The sequence below is a fragment of the Drosophila albomicans genome, chromosome X (assembly GCF_009650485.2).
Source record: "Drosophila albomicans strain 15112-1751.03 chromosome X, ASM965048v2, whole genome shotgun sequence".
Classification (NCBI taxonomy): Eukaryota; Metazoa; Arthropoda; class Insecta; order Diptera; family Drosophilidae; genus Drosophila; species Drosophila albomicans.
In genome coordinates, this window is record NC_047627.2 from 29,087,461 (window position 1) to 29,103,714 (window position 16,254).

At 38.2% G+C, this 16,254-nt stretch overlaps 2 protein-coding genes across 2 annotated transcripts; one reads left to right on the forward strand and one right to left on the reverse strand.

The window, feature by feature from the left end:
* Positions 1-322: 322 nt before the first annotated feature.
* On the forward strand, positions 323-12,917 carry LOC117573954 (nose resistant to fluoxetine protein 6). The gene is made up of 9 exons (XM_034257488.2): positions 323-1,073; positions 7,074-7,220; positions 7,914-8,167; positions 8,578-8,866; positions 10,087-10,432; positions 11,180-11,542; positions 11,615-11,931; positions 11,998-12,146; positions 12,213-12,917. The coding sequence occupies exons 1-9, from the start codon at positions 626-628 to the stop codon at positions 12,447-12,449; spliced, it is 2,550 nt and encodes an 849-aa protein (XP_034113379.1). The 5' UTR covers positions 323-625; the 3' UTR covers positions 12,450-12,917.
* A 1,933-nt stretch (positions 12,918-14,850) lies between these two features.
* On the reverse strand, positions 14,851-15,728 carry LOC117573958 (probable 60S ribosomal protein L37-A). The gene is made up of 3 exons (XM_034257501.2): positions 15,610-15,728; positions 15,206-15,341; positions 14,851-15,121 (listed from the first exon to the last, which is right to left on the reverse strand). Exons 1-3 carry the CDS (start codon positions 15,610-15,612, stop codon positions 14,979-14,981), a joined length of 282 nt encoding a protein of 93 aa, XP_034113392.1. The 5' UTR covers positions 15,613-15,728; the 3' UTR covers positions 14,851-14,978.
* Between the last annotated feature and the right edge of the window lie 526 nt (positions 15,729-16,254).

Sequence of the window (16,254 nt, forward strand, 5' to 3'; positions counted from 1 at the left end):
GCCAATGCAATCAAAGCCGGGCCAATTCTTGGCGAGATGCGAACCAGCAGCAACGGCAGCAAATAAGAGTGGCAATCGGGAATGGGAATGGGAGCTAAAGCTCAGTTGAGCTCAGCTTGAAAATTCGGTTTGCATTTTGGTTTTGTAATACGAATTGTGGCTACTAAAAAAAAAAAAAGACACACGATCACAAGCACAAACACAAACACACACACTCGAGCCGAATCAGCGAGCTGCGAAGCAACGAGACGAAGCTTTGGCAACGGCAACGGCGGCGTTTTGAGCGGTCTTCGTACGGTTGGCGGCACTTGGACAATCAGTTGACGTTGAATGTTTCGTCTTGGCGGTCGTTGGAATTAGTCGTCGCCACCACAATATATCACAGTATCTACCTCCTCCTCTTTTTCCTCCCCCATCTTTCGACTCGGGCGCGATAACACCGAAAGAAGAAGAAGCAAAACACACTACGATCAAAAAAAAAAACTAAACGACTTTAAAGTGATTCTTCTACCATATTTTTTTTTTTGCTGTTATTCTAAAGTTGCCACACAAAGTTGTGATGAGTGCCATTTGAGTGCACCCAAAAACAAAATCGAAAAGTTTGCCTCATTTAAATACACCAAAAATGTGTCAACGAAATTTAGTGATTGCACTGCTTTTGCTCTGCCTTTGCTGCAGCTCCAATCGAGCATTGAACGCTGCTGATGGCGCCGCAGCGGCAGCGGCAGCTGTGGCAAATCCCACATGCAGCAGCCTGAAGGACAATTGCAATTTGGGTGACAATCTGTTGGCGTTGCCAGCGGCCAGCGATGTCAGCAGCAGCGATGCCAAAGTCGAGAGTCACATGGCCTCCATCTTTGAGGATAAGGTCAACTACAGCCTGAAGCTCTTTGCCGACGAAGTTGTCGCTGGAGCAGGAGCTGGGGCATCAGCTAGTGCCACGGTGCTGGATGTCTTGCATGTGGCAGCAGGGAATCTCAGTGAGTTGGAGCTACACAGCAGCAGTAGCAGTGGCAACTTTACGCTGCGTCAGTTGGTCACAGACGACGATGACATCGAGGATGATGAGCGAGGTAAGCAACCAATAAAAAAAAAAAAAATAGTTGACTGTGAGATATTCAATTGCCCATTTATTTTTAAACAAGTGCAAAACAGTGTGGTATTTTTCTTAAAATATACCAAATTAATACCGTAAAAATACTGAAAAATATACCGAAGCATAAAGTTGGTATATTGATAAAGTGCTACATTCAATGTGCAGTGTATTTCACAAAATATACCAAAATTATATACCGAAAAAATACTGAAAATATACCGAAGCATATACTTAGTATATTGATATAGTAATACATTAAAAATGCATTACAATTGTATATTGATATAGTACTATATTTCAAAAGCGGTATTATTCTTTAAATATACCAAATTTATAGACCGCAAAATTCTGAAAATATACCAAAGGCTATATTAGGAATCTCGATATAGTACTACATTCAAAATGCAGTATTATTTTTTAAATATACCAAATTAATATACCGCAAAAATACTACAAATACACCGAATTATATATTCGGTATATTTATAAAGTACTCCATAGTATAGTAGAGTACTAAACATACCAGATTGTCCTAAAGCAGTATGCGTAACTTGCCATATAAAAGTATTTCTTAATTATCAAGAATATATAGTATATACTCCTCATACCTGTTACACACATTTGCTGCAGGCATACCGTTATAATGGTTATAAAAATCAAAAATATAACTAAAGACAACATCGATTTCGAATTCGAATTCGATTTGTGACTTTCTCACGCCACCCACGCGTTGCAAAAGCTTGTTGTTCAATTTTTGAATTTCAATTTCCACTTCAATTCCCCCAATTGTCATTTGTAACTGTTCAATTTGTTGTTACACACAACGAACACCTCGCCGCTCTTTCCCTTTTTCTCTTTACACAACTCTCTGCAAATTTCGTTGCATAAGCTGAGCGTGCGTCAAATTAAAAAACAAAATCAATTGTCCGCTATATCATGATAGCCATATCTTTGGCTATCTTTTTTTGTGTTTGGCTGTTAGAGTTCGCCACGTTCGCCATCAAGTTTAATGGTCGCAAAGACCTCGAAATTGTAAAAAACCAACCTCCAGCTTGGACTCGACAAAATCTACGTGATCCAAACAAACCCTTGTTGAAGAATGGCACTGCAATGTTATGTCTTTATAATTTGTATAGATTTAATTGTTGGCAAAATATTTTGCATTTTGAAGCAGAAAAGTTTAGCTATAGCGGCCAAGATTCCACAATTTATAAACTTGCTTAAAAAGATCTCACAAAAAGCAACCATAATATTAATATGTTAATATGTGCATAGCTATTTGTGTATTGATGCATTTCTAAAATTTAAGTGGGAGTATCTGATCTTGAAGCTCAACAAAAAACATGAACAGAAGTTGTTCAAAACTTTTGGTTAACTTAGTTTTCGAGTTACAGAAAGAACTTAGGGAAATACATATAAAAAGAAATAAAATAAAATTGCATATTAAAGAATTTTATATTAACTAAATAAATAATGCAGCGATTTATCTCAATGTAGGTAAAAGTAGATAAACCAAAAAAAAAAAACAGAAAAAAAGAATTTACATAAAAAAAGGGAATAAAGTACAATATCATTTTAAACGTTCGATTATAAATAAGTCAAACGTTTTCTTTTTCTCAATTTAAGTAGGAGTAAAGATGATTTTTCTCAATTTAAGTAGGAGTACAAAATATGTTATAAATTAAATAAATAATGTGATGTGTTTTTCCCATTTAGTAGGAGTAAAGAATGTTATAAAAATGAACAAAAAAATAATGCATAAAAGACCAAAAATGCAGAGTTAAAGTTGGCTAACGTCAACAACCTGCAGAGCAACAATTTAACTAGTTATCAACTTATCGTTAGAACAACCAAGATAACAAAATAAATCGACTGCAGCACTTCATTTGCATATTTATTTTTTACACTTTTTTTTGGTCATTTAATTTCATAAATATGCACAAATGTTGTGTAGGAGTCGGTTATTAAATTGGTTATTAAATTTGCATAAACTATGCTTCAGGTCACAAAATACCAAAGTTTCATAGCTTTACTTGTTACAAGTGCAAGTGTTTATTATGGGCATTTTACGAGGGTTTTTTTTTGTAGGTTTTTTTTTGGCAAATTAAAAAGCAAAGAAACTGTGGGCTTGGACAAAAAGAGCTTGGTACGTAGGCCGAACTAATTGTTTAGGGCACTTCCGGCTTATGACGCAAAGTGTGTCATAAAAAAATAAAGCCCAACTCCGAGCGGCCTTCAATTCTCTTTTCCGCTCCCTCTGCCCATCGAGTTGGGAGCGATTTCTCTTCCCCTGTTTTTTTTTTTTATTTTATTTTTGTGCGAATAGTTGTCCCCACTTGATAATTCTTGCTAAAAGGTTCGGCCTTCGTACTTAAAGTTTTGGTCAAATATTTGCGAGTCTAAGTACTGCACCATTGCCTATGAATATAATAAGTTTTTTTTTTGCGGGAGAGTTAGTTATTATTAGCCAATAGATTTGGAATCTGCTGCTGATTAAAAATGTGTCGAATTCGCTCATAATTTGTGTGAATTTTAACAGGAAAAAGAGTTGACATTGTCGCGCAAATCCTTCGCACATTAATAAAGTGACAACTACAAACGTTGTGCTTGTGTGTGTGTGTGTGTGTTTGCCATTAATCAACACTGGCAAATAGTTCGAGCGGAGCAGAAACTTGTTTCACAGCAACAGCACTTGCAAGAAGAGTACTTAAGACAACGTTTATGATCATGATCATGGTTGATGACTCTACTGCTTGCTTCAATGATGATGATGATGGTAATGATGATTAGGCAGAAAGGCTGCTACTTGCCAATATAAGAGCCTGTCCATTAAATTACCCAACATTTAGATTAGCAAATGCATTGGGCATAGCAGTAAATGTTTGTACTTAAGGTTACCCTGTAGTTACTCTTGATTTAACTAACGTATCGTTGTGAAATTTTCAGAATTTATAGTTGATATACTAAGCTAGCTAAACATACACAAAAAGTTGCATTTAACTACGTTAGCTATCAATTGAAGGGCATACAACTCTACAAAAATAAAAAAATATATATAGAGAAGATAGCAAATAAACAACCACCCTGTAACTTTTGATTTTACCAACGAATCGTTATGAAATTTTCAGAATTTATACTTGATACACTAAGCTAGCTAAACATACACAAAAAGTTGCACTTAACTACTTCGTATTTTATTTGTACTTGTAGTTACCCTGTAGTAACTCTTGAATTAATCAAAGTAACGTTATGAAACTTTCAGAATTGACACTAAGGGAAGAGAAGACAGCAAATCAACAACTAGCCTGTAGTAACTCTTGATTTAATCAACACATCGTTATGAAATTTTAAGAATTTATAGTTGATACACTAAGCTAGCTAAACACCCACAAAAAGTAGCCTTTAACTACTTTAGCTAACAATTGCAGGGTATACAAAATAAAATAAAAAAATGTAGAAAAGACGGCAAATCAACAACTACAAACAACTGGTGGCAAAAATAGACAAACAACTTGAGCTGAAACTAACTGTAAATGAATTGGCCAAATATTGAAATTCGACTTTTGTCTGCGCCTTCCGTAGAAGCAAATACGAGTGTACGAAATGCGATAATATAGTATATGGGATAATATGGTACGATACTTGCGTCAATGCTAATTGGTCGCAATAACAACACGAAGAATACGAAATTCGCTAACTAGAAGTTTGTTCAAAAATTGCCCCATCATCATCATTAGACGGAAAAAAATGAAGCCAACAACAAATGTTGACAACAAATGAAAGTATAACATTCTCTCTCTGGCCAAAAGTAATTTGATATTGAAATGCGATTGTATCGTTATTTGCTTTTGCTTGTACTTTGCACTCGACTCCAAACCAGATTTGCATATTTATTTGTATTAGATGAGAGATTAAAGACAACTCAAGTTATTTCGGGTCACCTTCTCGCTCCCTCTCAACAGGAATATAGCAACGCCCCAAATTTCAAGTTTTTAAATTAAATACAACAAACAAATAAATATGGTCATTGTATTAATTTATTTATTTCTATATATTAACTAAACTTTGACAATTTATGTGATTGTTGTGCTCAGACGGTGTGCAAAAAGTAATTTAATATGCCAAAGGTTGCTCTTTCTGGCTTTGGCTTTTACCATTTATTCGCATGATCATTTGCTTGAATTAAGTGATGCCAATTAACGAGTTCAAGCTCGTAAATTTTCGCTGTTTATTACAATTTATTAACGTATATATTTATATGATTAGCCCCAAGTTCATAACTCGCTTTTCGCTGTGCGAATAAAGTCCAGTATTTATTTTCCTGATCGTTAACAAACAAACAATTGTGTCTTCCCTATTTTCCACTATTCTTTTGTATTTTAAAATATATATTTTTTTATTGTATTATACCCTTTACTTTTTCTTTAAAAGTTCTTATTGTTTTTGGTCATTTCCCGATGGTTTACGATCTTACGCATTTGTTTTCTGATCGTTAAAAACAAACAATTGTGTTTTCCCTATTTTCCACTTTTCTTTTTTAAGTTTATCTCAAAATATATTTGTTAGCTTATTCTCATTACTTTTGTAATGTCTTCTTCTTGAATTTAAAGTTATTTTTGTTTTTTTTTTTTTTGCATTTCCTGATTGTTTACGATTTTATGCACTTGCTATCGAGTATTTACTTTGCCTGATCGTGTCTCCTCTATTTTCCTCTATTCAATATCTTCTTTTTAAGTTTCTCTCAGTATATTCCCCAGCTTATTCGCTTCACTTTTATAGTGTCTTTTTCTTGAAATTCAAAGTTCTTTTTTTATTTTGGCATTTCCCGATCGTAAACACGCACTTACTGCTCTGTATGCCAAGCACATTCATTCAAGATTTATACTTGCGATCATAGAATTTTCAATTCTTCCTTGTCTACTCGCTGAGTAAATTTTCCCATATGGCAGATTATATATTGATACAAATTGTACCAAAAGAGAATACACAAACATATAGTATCTATATATATATAGAATATGACGACAGGGCAGCCGCTTCTCTGACGCATTTTAGCACTTCGGGGACTGCCCAGGCACAAATCTCGCCCCCTTTCCCCTCCTCTTCTGAAGCGTCTGCATAGCATCGACAGATCCAAGACGGATGCAGGCAATGAAGCGTAGCTGACAGAGTCTGTGTGTGTGTGTGTGTGTGTTGAGACGCATTCAGAATGCGAAATGAGTGAAGAAATAGCAAGCTGGCTGAATATTTGCTTTGCTTAGCTTAGCTTAGCATAAAAAAAAACACGGCAGAAGTCAGGCGAACCATGATAATGATAATGTTAATAAGAACAAAGCAACAACTACAACAAAAAATAGAAACTTACAAAGCAAGGAACAAAAAAATAAAAATAAATAAGTGAACGTTGTGTATTGCATGCTGATCGTGGCACGAGTAGCAACTGTATTAATTAGACTTTGGCATGGGGATTGGCGCACGCACACAAACATGCACAAACACGCACCGACACGCACGTCATGCCAATCGAACAAATATCGATTTAAGCAAGCCAAATGCTATCGACTCGAATCCAATCGATCGAATTATTATTTGATGATGATGATTTGTGGTCTGTCTATGCGACGCATCTAATTAAAACACATTTCTATGCCATCTGTCGACGTTTCTTTCGATATTTTTTGGCGTTCGGGTTCGATTTCCTGTTTGTTCGCTTTGGGTGGTGGGGGGCACGTGCCGAGATCGGCACAACGCACTGATAACGCAACGATAATAAAATTGACATTAATCGTTAAACGTTTTCGAACGTTTGTTTAATTGCCAACCTGTGACAAATTGCAAATGACGTTGGCAACGCGCGCGTCAACGTCACAGCTTGTAGAAGTTTACTGCCGCCAGATGGCGCTAGCGTCATTTTACAATTTACTACACAAGTAATGTTCTTTTCTTTTTGTTTAATGCCTTTATCTTTTCCTTGCAGTTTATTTGTACAATATCGGTAAACGGTTTTTGGCCATCTCGCAGCCATTTGATGCCGCACGCAATCCGGACGCATCGCCACAATGTCGCGCCCAAATGCGACGCTATATGCAGGCATTGAACAACTTTGATTTGTGGGCCTTGAAAAGTAAGTATCCGTTTATATCGAGAGAATAGACAAGCTTCTAGTCAGTCGGCTAGCAAAAACAAAATTCGAGTCATTGCCAACTGGCCAAGTCGAAGCTGAAGCTGAAGCCACATTGTGGCCGCCAGACGCGAGACGACATGAATTGTAAGAGTGCAAAGTCAAATGAATCAAATAATCAAGTTCTGAAATTGCAAGCAACACACACACACACACATACAGCCAAATGTAACGAGCGGTGTGCATGTGTCATGCGGCTAAAGTGAAGGTCAAGCGTCGAACTTTACCCACATTTGCAGCACAGCAGCGGCTGCAACAGCAATGCCAAACGCAGCAACAAGTGAATTTTTAGCCAACTGCAGCAAATTGCAGCAGCAACAACAAAGCTTTGCGAACTTGGCACCAAACTGCCGCCAGATGGCGACAACAGCCGAGAGCCGAGCTCAGAATCAGAACAAAACGAAACGAAACAAAACAAAACGAAGCTTGAAACGAGTTGCCAACTGGCGACGCCCGCTGAAATCACAGTCAAGGTCATCATCATCATCATCATCATCAACATGAACGGCAGCCAATTTTAATTTCAACATCAATTCCAATTCAATGTGGATTGCATAGGACAGAGAGAGAGACATGCACAATCAAAATAATACATAATAGTAATCGTGTTTAACCTCTTTATGTTTTTCGTTGCAGTGCACGATGCAAGCGGCAAACTAAATTCGGGCATTTTGAATGGCAACATCAATCAGCCGGGCGACTTTGATCAGTGCTTGGCCATACAACAACAACAGGGAGCAACGAGCAACGATGACGTCACAAGTGACGTGCTGCGCGGTCAATATTGTTTGGCGTATGCGCAGCCAGTGTTGCCACACAAATCGAAACGTTTGCAGGCCTTCTTCAAGCAGCTGCAGTCGCATGGTCCCTTCCGAAGTGAATTCAATGACGTAAGTTCGTTGTCCAACTCACTGCACACACATACACACACACATACACACACACAACATAGACGTGCGCGTAGACACGACGAAAGCTCTCACGCTAAAGCGAGATCGCAAGCTTCGGCATTGAACTTGACGAATTTTAGCAAAGCGCAAGCAAAGACAACACTATTGTTGTTGTTGTTAGTGTTGTTATTAGTTAGTTGTTGCTACTTTGTGGACAAAATACCAATATATTGACATAATCGTATGCTAATCAAATGTTTACGAGTTCACTGAACCACAGTAAACACAAAAAAAAAAATGAGAGGCAAAAGAGAAAAACGAAAAAAAAAAGCAACTAATCAAATTAAAAGAAGTTTCTCGACTCGTATCTGAATTTCTCTCGCTCTCGCTCTCACTTTCTCTCACACCAGCCTGGACATCGTGTGCCCCGCTATTCGCTCGTCAACTGGGGCATCTGCGTCCCCTCGGGTTGCACGGCCCGCGATGTGGAATACAGCGTTGCCGAGTATCTGCGCAATCAAACCGCCTCCACTGGCATCACCTTCAACGTCCGCGTCGAGCCGCAAATGTGTCAGGTGCGCGATCCGCAGCCCTGGGATCGCAACACCACGTGGGCAGTGCGCTTCTTTGTCCTCATTCTCTCGGTGGCTGTGCTCTCCACCGTCTACGATCGCTGCACCAAGACTCAACAGAAGCAGAGTAAGTTGCAAGTCATCCTGACTTAATCTATGTCTATATCTCAGAGACTACAATCTTGGAATTGGTTTGAGAATTGAAGGAAATGTTTAAAACAAATAGAAACTGTTATATTTTCTCCCGAAGTAAAGAGAGTATCTCAGGGCACAACCCACAGATAGCTAGACTTGTCTTACATTCTGAATTCCTAACAATCTAAGTTGACAATACTTCCTTAACCCATTTTTCGACTGTATCTTTCCTACTCACTAAACTCCCCTATATCAATCGTCACTCTCTTATCCAGTTGAAAGTAATCTCAAGTCGAGCACACTCTCCGGTATCCTTCCTACCCATTAAACTCCCCTCAATCAATCGTCACTCTCTAATTCCTCAGATAATTGAAGTACCGCTCAGTCGACAATACTTCCTTAACCCAGTTTTCGGGTTGAGCGTAATCTCAAGTCGAGCAGACTCTCCGGTATCTTTCCTACTCATTAAACTCCCTTCAATCAATAGACATTCTCTTATCTCTCAAAAGATTGATGCATCGCCAAGTTTACAATACTTCCTTAACCCAGTTTTCGGGTTGAAAGTAATCTCAAGTCGAGCATACTCTCCGGTATTTTTCTCCTCACTAAACTCCCCTTTAACAATCGTCACTCTCTAATCCCTCAGATGATTGATGTACCGTTAAGTTGACAATACTTCCTTAACCCAGTTTTCAGGTTGAAAGTAATCTCAAGTCGAGCACACTCTCCAGTATCTTTCCCACTCACTAAACTCCCTTCAATCAATAGACATTCTCTTATCTCTCAAAAGATTGATGCATCGCCAAGTTAACAATACTTCCTTAACCCAGTTTTCGGGTTGAGCGTAATCTCAAGTCAAGCAGACTCTCCGGTATCTTTCCCACTCACTAAACTCCCTTCAATCAATAGACATTCTTTTATCTCTCAAAAGATTGATGCATCGCCAAGTTTACAATAATTCCTTAACCCAGTTTTCGGGTTGAGAGTATTCTCAAGTCGAGCACACTCTCCGGTATCATTCCTACTCACTAAACTCCCCTCAATCAATCGTCACTCTCTAATTCCTCAGATGATTGATGTACCGCTCAGTTGACAATACTTCCTTAACCCAGTTTTCGGGTTGAAAGTAATCTGAGGTTGAGCACACTCTCCGGTATCTTTCCAACTCACTAAACTCCCCTCTAACAATCGTCAATCTCTAATCCCCCTCAGATGATTGGTGCACCGCATTCTCGCTGGATAAGAACCTACGCTGGCTGTTCAGCACGAACAGCTCGCCGGGAGACATTGAGGCTGTGCATGGCATTCGTTTCCTGAATGCCGTCATGTTGATATTCTCACACAAATCGATGGCCATGTTCTTCAATCCCTACAACAATCGCACTGCCATGTCAGAGAGCTTGGGACAACCCTGGACGGTGATTGGACGCGCTGCTTCCCTCTACACGGATCCTTTTCTGCTCTTCAGTGGCATGTTGACATCCTACTCACTCTTCGGACGTCTCATGAAGCAACAGCCCATACGCCTCAAGAACGAATACATTAGTCGGTTAATGCGGTAAGTTTGGTAAACAGACAATTACTAACACAGTTTATACCTTTTATTCTTGACTGGGGTATTCAAAACAGGAATAACCTGAGAGAATTCATGACAAATTTTGAAATGCAATATTAACAGAGAGAATTTGAATATAGTGAAGATTAATTTTAAAACTTTGTGAAAAAAAACCTTATACAAAAATAGTCAGAGACGATTTCGCTTTAATCAGACAGTAACTTAAGTTGTTAGAGTTTCAAATAAGCGAGAAAGAAAGAATTTAATTAACCCTTATAAAAAGATAAGGAAACCCATTTAAAAAACACCATTAACTTAACTTGTTATAGAGTATTTTTGAGTCAAGCATACACCCCATCATTAATGATTTATTTGAAATCTTGTTATACATATTTTTATTATCGGGTCTTACCTAGTTGACTACTCCCATTCTTAATGCATATTAGATGTACACATTGCTAAAGGGTGTTAGGCAGTCAAATATTTCTAGCTATTTAGTATTTATATCTCAAAATACTTTAAGAAAAAATAAATACAGGGTGTTAGCAAGTCGACTACTTCCACTTTAAATTTATATTAGAAGTACAATTTGCCAAAGGGTCTTAAGCAGTCAACTATTCCAACGTATTTACTATTTATACCTCAAAATATTTACAACAAAAATAAATACAGGGTCTTAGGAAGTCGACTACTCCCTACTTTAAACCTTTTTGCAAGTTTACGATTTGTTTTCTTAACTCCCTTTTACAGCATTGTTCCTCCATTAGCCGCGCTGATACTCTTCTGCACATTTGTGCTCCCCTTGTGGGGCTCTGGACCACAGTGGAACCTCGTTGTGGGTCATCATGCGGACATTTGCAAGCAGCACTGGTGGCGCAATCTGCTCTTCATTCACAACTATTTCGGCTTCAGTGAAATGTGTCTGACGCACACCCATCATCTGGGCATCGATACGGAACTCTTTGCTGTCGCCCCGATCTTCATTCTAGTTCTGTGGCGTTGGCCCCGTCGTGGCCTGATCACACTGCTGCTCCTCTGCACACTCGGAACGGCAGCGCGTTATTACACAACCATTGTGAATCAGCTGTCCAACTACATTTACTTTGGCACCAAGTGAGTATTGGATAAGGTTGCCTATTAAGTTTCCCTATTCTTAGTTCTCTTGTTTTCCTATCTTTTCGACAGCATTCAACGCTTGTTCCGCACCGCTGACTACATGTACTCATTCCCACCACATCGCTCCACGGTCTACATCATGGGCATACTCCTCGGCTATGCGCTGCGCAAATTCCAGGGTATCCAGTTGAGCAGTCTGCAGTTGCGTCTTGGCTGGCTGGCGGCCACAGTTTGTGTCCTAGCTTCGCTGCTGGGTCCTGCACCCATGGGTGACATCAACTATGTTTATAATTCGACGCATGCCGCCATCTATGCGGCATTTGCACCCATTGCCTGGTGTCTGTTCTTCTCCTGGATCGTGTTTGTCTCCCACAATGGCTACACAAGTAATTGCCCTTTGAATTCCTTTCATAGTTTCGGTTAATTCAATACTTTTCCCACTTTTTTTTTAGATCAATTAACGAAGCTGTTCTCCTGGCGCGGCTTCCAGGTGTCCACAAAGCTATCGTATGCCATCTACTTGACGCAGTTCCCCGTCTTTTTCTACAATGTCGGACGAAGGCGTCACATTCATCACTACTACAACTTTGTCTCCATTATTGTAAGTCTTTACATTGTTCAACTTTTTCACGTCTTTTAATTTGAATTTGAATTCTTTCTTTTGTAGCTGGATACCAACGAATTTATCTCCATCTTTTTGGCCTCAGTGGCGCTAACGGTGCTCTTCGATGCGCCCTTCCAGAATCTCAAGAAGCTGCTCATCAAGCGACCCAGCGCCGCCGCAATCAAGTCCCCCAAAGTAGTTGAAACTGCCAACAACAACACGACGCATTCACTGTCCAAGGAACCTCAAACTCTAACTCAACCTCAATCCCAAACTGTATCTCATCCACACGCCGATTAGGAAGAGAGCCTGGAGCTTATTATTATTATTTGTGTATCTTGTAAATGTTTTGTCTTTAGCATTTAGTGGCAATGTGTATATTTAATACTTCCAACGTCCTTTAAATCCCTCCCCAAAAATCCCCTCCGTCCCCGCCCCAACCTTTGCGGACCAGACCTCCCCCCTTTAGTTTTTAGTGAAACGCTTTATACATTGTAAATTGTACTGTTAGTCAAATGGATCGAGAAGGAAAGCAAACAAAACAAAAAACAATAGTCGAAGAAGGAGAAGAAGAGAGTTAAACAACTAATGTAATGCAATTCATAGTCATTAATAACCAACCACTGCTTGTTGATTTATACTATAACTACGATACGATATTATCTTGCTTGGCTAAAACGCGCTCTTGTTTTATCTTGTATACATATTATATTACCATCTACGACATTTAGTTTATAAGCGAGGTCGAATGCTTCTCTTTTTTTTTTGCTTAATTTAATAAAAAGAAAAAAAAACATGAAACACGTATTGGATTATTAATGTTAGCTTAGCGAAAGTATTTGTCACTTTTTTGTTGCATACTTTTAGGCGGCGACGGCAATTCCCTCATGACTACGCAGCCCTGGTTTTAGTCGGTCATTGTTTAGTGTCTTGACTTGATTTATTTATGGTTTAATTTATTGATATTATTAATATGCAGTTAGATGTATTAATTCTCGACTAGTTTGCAATCCTTTCACCTCTTTGCAGTTTACAAAGTTGTCAATAGGTAGCTAGCTAGATTGTATTTGAAATTTGTTAAATTGACAATGAAGTAAAAAGATTCCATTTGTTTACAGTTGATATTTATTTATTGATGTCTTTTCAAAATGTAGTATTTGTATTAGCTGATACATAATTTCTCCAAAAAGCTGATAGAATGATCTTTTATAGTCCAGTCGGCGTGATTCTTCCATCTCCAAATTCCAGCAGCTGTTGAAAAGCCCTAGAAATGTGTTACAATAATAGCGTACCACAGATGTTGAAAAGAAAACCCAACGAAGAAAAGCATAATCCATTCAGCAACAAATTTCAATAGAGAAATCCAATTTCAATATACAATTTGCCGAAAACAACAACATAGCAAGCTGTAAATAGTTGATCTGAGAATATTCAGCCGTAGTTGAAAAAATATCCTACCCACAACTATAAGAGATTTTCAAGAAATATCAAGAGCAACTTCTAATCCTCATCTCTAAATAAGTTCCATATGTCAACAAATCCATTCACACCAGAATTCCCCAAGTTTAAAGAGGCCCACAAGAAATATAAAGTCTCTCGCTCGATAAAAGAAATATGCTTGATTCAGAACTGAGTTGTAAAGTCAGGTGATATAAACGTGTAAGTATGAAGAAATGAAAATGGTTTAGAAATTCTAGGGGTAAAAGTTTAAGACATTGCCAAAAGATCAATCGAATTTATCCGAAATGTGAATATGATATATAAATTAAAATATGGGAAATGAATGACTGAGAAGCCAATAAAATTGAAATATAAACACTACAATAGTAAAAAGAGATATTTGCCAAGATATAAATCGAAGTTATCCGATTGTTAAATATAAAAATGAAATGTTTAAAACAATCGGTGTATACCGATAAAATAAATTGAAAATATGGCAAACGATAATTTAAAGTATACAAAAAGTTAATATAATGAGTTTAAATAATATTAAAAATTGGCGTTTGAATTGAATTTTGTAGTGTAGTGTATTGCAATGTAGAGTACAGATGATAAACTATTATAGTTGAGCAGAGGTGAAGAGACGAGTTCGATGTGCTAAACAGGGGCCTCATTGCATTACACACCCTGTGCTAAGAGACACGGCAGGCAAAGAGCAAGCCACTTGCCCATTGTCACCCTCTTTGCCGAATACATAGTCGTGATGAGGGGGGCACGCAACTATAGAGATGCATAATTCCTTTTGCTTTTTGTTTGCTTTTGCGCCACAGTTGTTGAATGCTTTTGCAGGTCTGCCGTTTGTCGTTCTAGGTGCAAGCGGGCAGGCAATACACAATTCAATTCGCCGTACGTCAAAAATACATATTTGCAATAGAAGAAAATTGCCTCTATAGTTACATACCTTGGTGTTGTGTCAGTCAGTCAATCAATCAATCCATTCATCCATCCAACGTGAAAATGTGGTTCAGCTCTCCAAAGTGCCGCAACAACAATTATTTTAACACACTCACAATCATATATGTAATTGCAAAGCACAATAAAAAAAAATGTAAAAAAAAGATTTGCGAAAGCATAAGGAAAAAAAAGAGAAGGCTATTTTGCGCTTTTTTCATTTGCTGCTTGTTGTTGCGACGCCTTTTTCGCGCCTTGCACATTTCACACACCGAAACAGGAAAAAAAAAATAGTGTAACGCACATTCACTTAATCAAAAAAAAGTAAATTTATTTCGCTCCTGGCAAAACACACATGTTTAGGCGGTTGGTTTTTGCTGTTGTGGCTCTGCACAAGATGTTTTCAATTATTTCCATGGAGTTGGTTGAAGTTGAAATTTATTTGCCGGCCTGGGCCTTCTTGGGCTTGGCCTGGGTTCCCTCGCGGAATCCGTTGCGGAAACGGCGGCGCACCACCTTCAAGTGGCTCATGCGGCCAGTGCCAGTGGTCTTCCTCCTCTTGGCCTTAACGGACCAGTTGTCTAATGGGGAAAAACAAAACGCAATTAAAATCATGCTGACATGTGCCAGTTAAGAGCACAGGGTGTTTCAGTTACTCTACTTACACGAACGCAACTTGGCAGCTGGATAACCGCACTGAGCGCAAGTGGACTTCTGGATGTGGTAGGAGGAACGTCCACAGCGACGGCACAAGGTGTGCGTCTTATTGTGGCGTTTACCAAAGCTCGAGGTACCCTTCGTCTGTAAAAGCGTACAAACATTGAATTAGTAACACACTCACACAACACATATACAAAAAAAAAAATAACAAATTAAAATCGCCAATTTGTTTATGTTGGCAAATCGTATTTGCACACGCCGGTCGTGCAAAAATTTTACGAATTTCACATTTCTTGGCACACTTGCTATCGTTTTCACATATTTTCAGTTAAAAATAATCACGGATGTTATTAGAAATTGGCGATTTTAATTTTGGTTGAACGTGGAAAAAAATTTTTATTAGACGCACCATCTTGTATGGCGAACACTCGAAGAAGAAAGAGCGAAAGAGATGTGCAGCGCGCAAATGTCAATTTGACAGCAGCAGTCACAATGTGGCGTGCTCGCAGGGTTGTATTCGCCAGCAATATACCAGAATATACCAAACTATCAGCTGATATGCACGCAGTCTATCGGGAGTCGATAGTTGCGCTTATCGAATCGCGCGCAGCCAACTTCACGTAAGAGCAATAAAATAATTGTCAACAGATGGCGCCAGAAGCGGTTGGCGACAACTTCTAAATTTGAATCAGATGACAATGCAATTAAAACATATCTGTTCATGTATTAATTAAAATGAATATTGTTTTGTAAATTAAATATATTATTATGGAAATAAAGCATGAAATACAAATAATATTGCATACTCTATAATTTGCAATTTCTTATGATAGCAATAAAATAGGTGCCCATAGATGGCGATGGTAAATGTTGGCGCCAACTTTTCAATTTGAATCCCAAGTAAAACGAATGGCTTCATGTATTAGTTAAAATGATCATTGTTTTATTTATGAAATAAATTATTATTATTTACATTGGAAATAATGCACGAAATACAAATAATATTGCATACTCTGCGGCTTTTTTTTCGTCTTTGCATAAAATTTATACACTC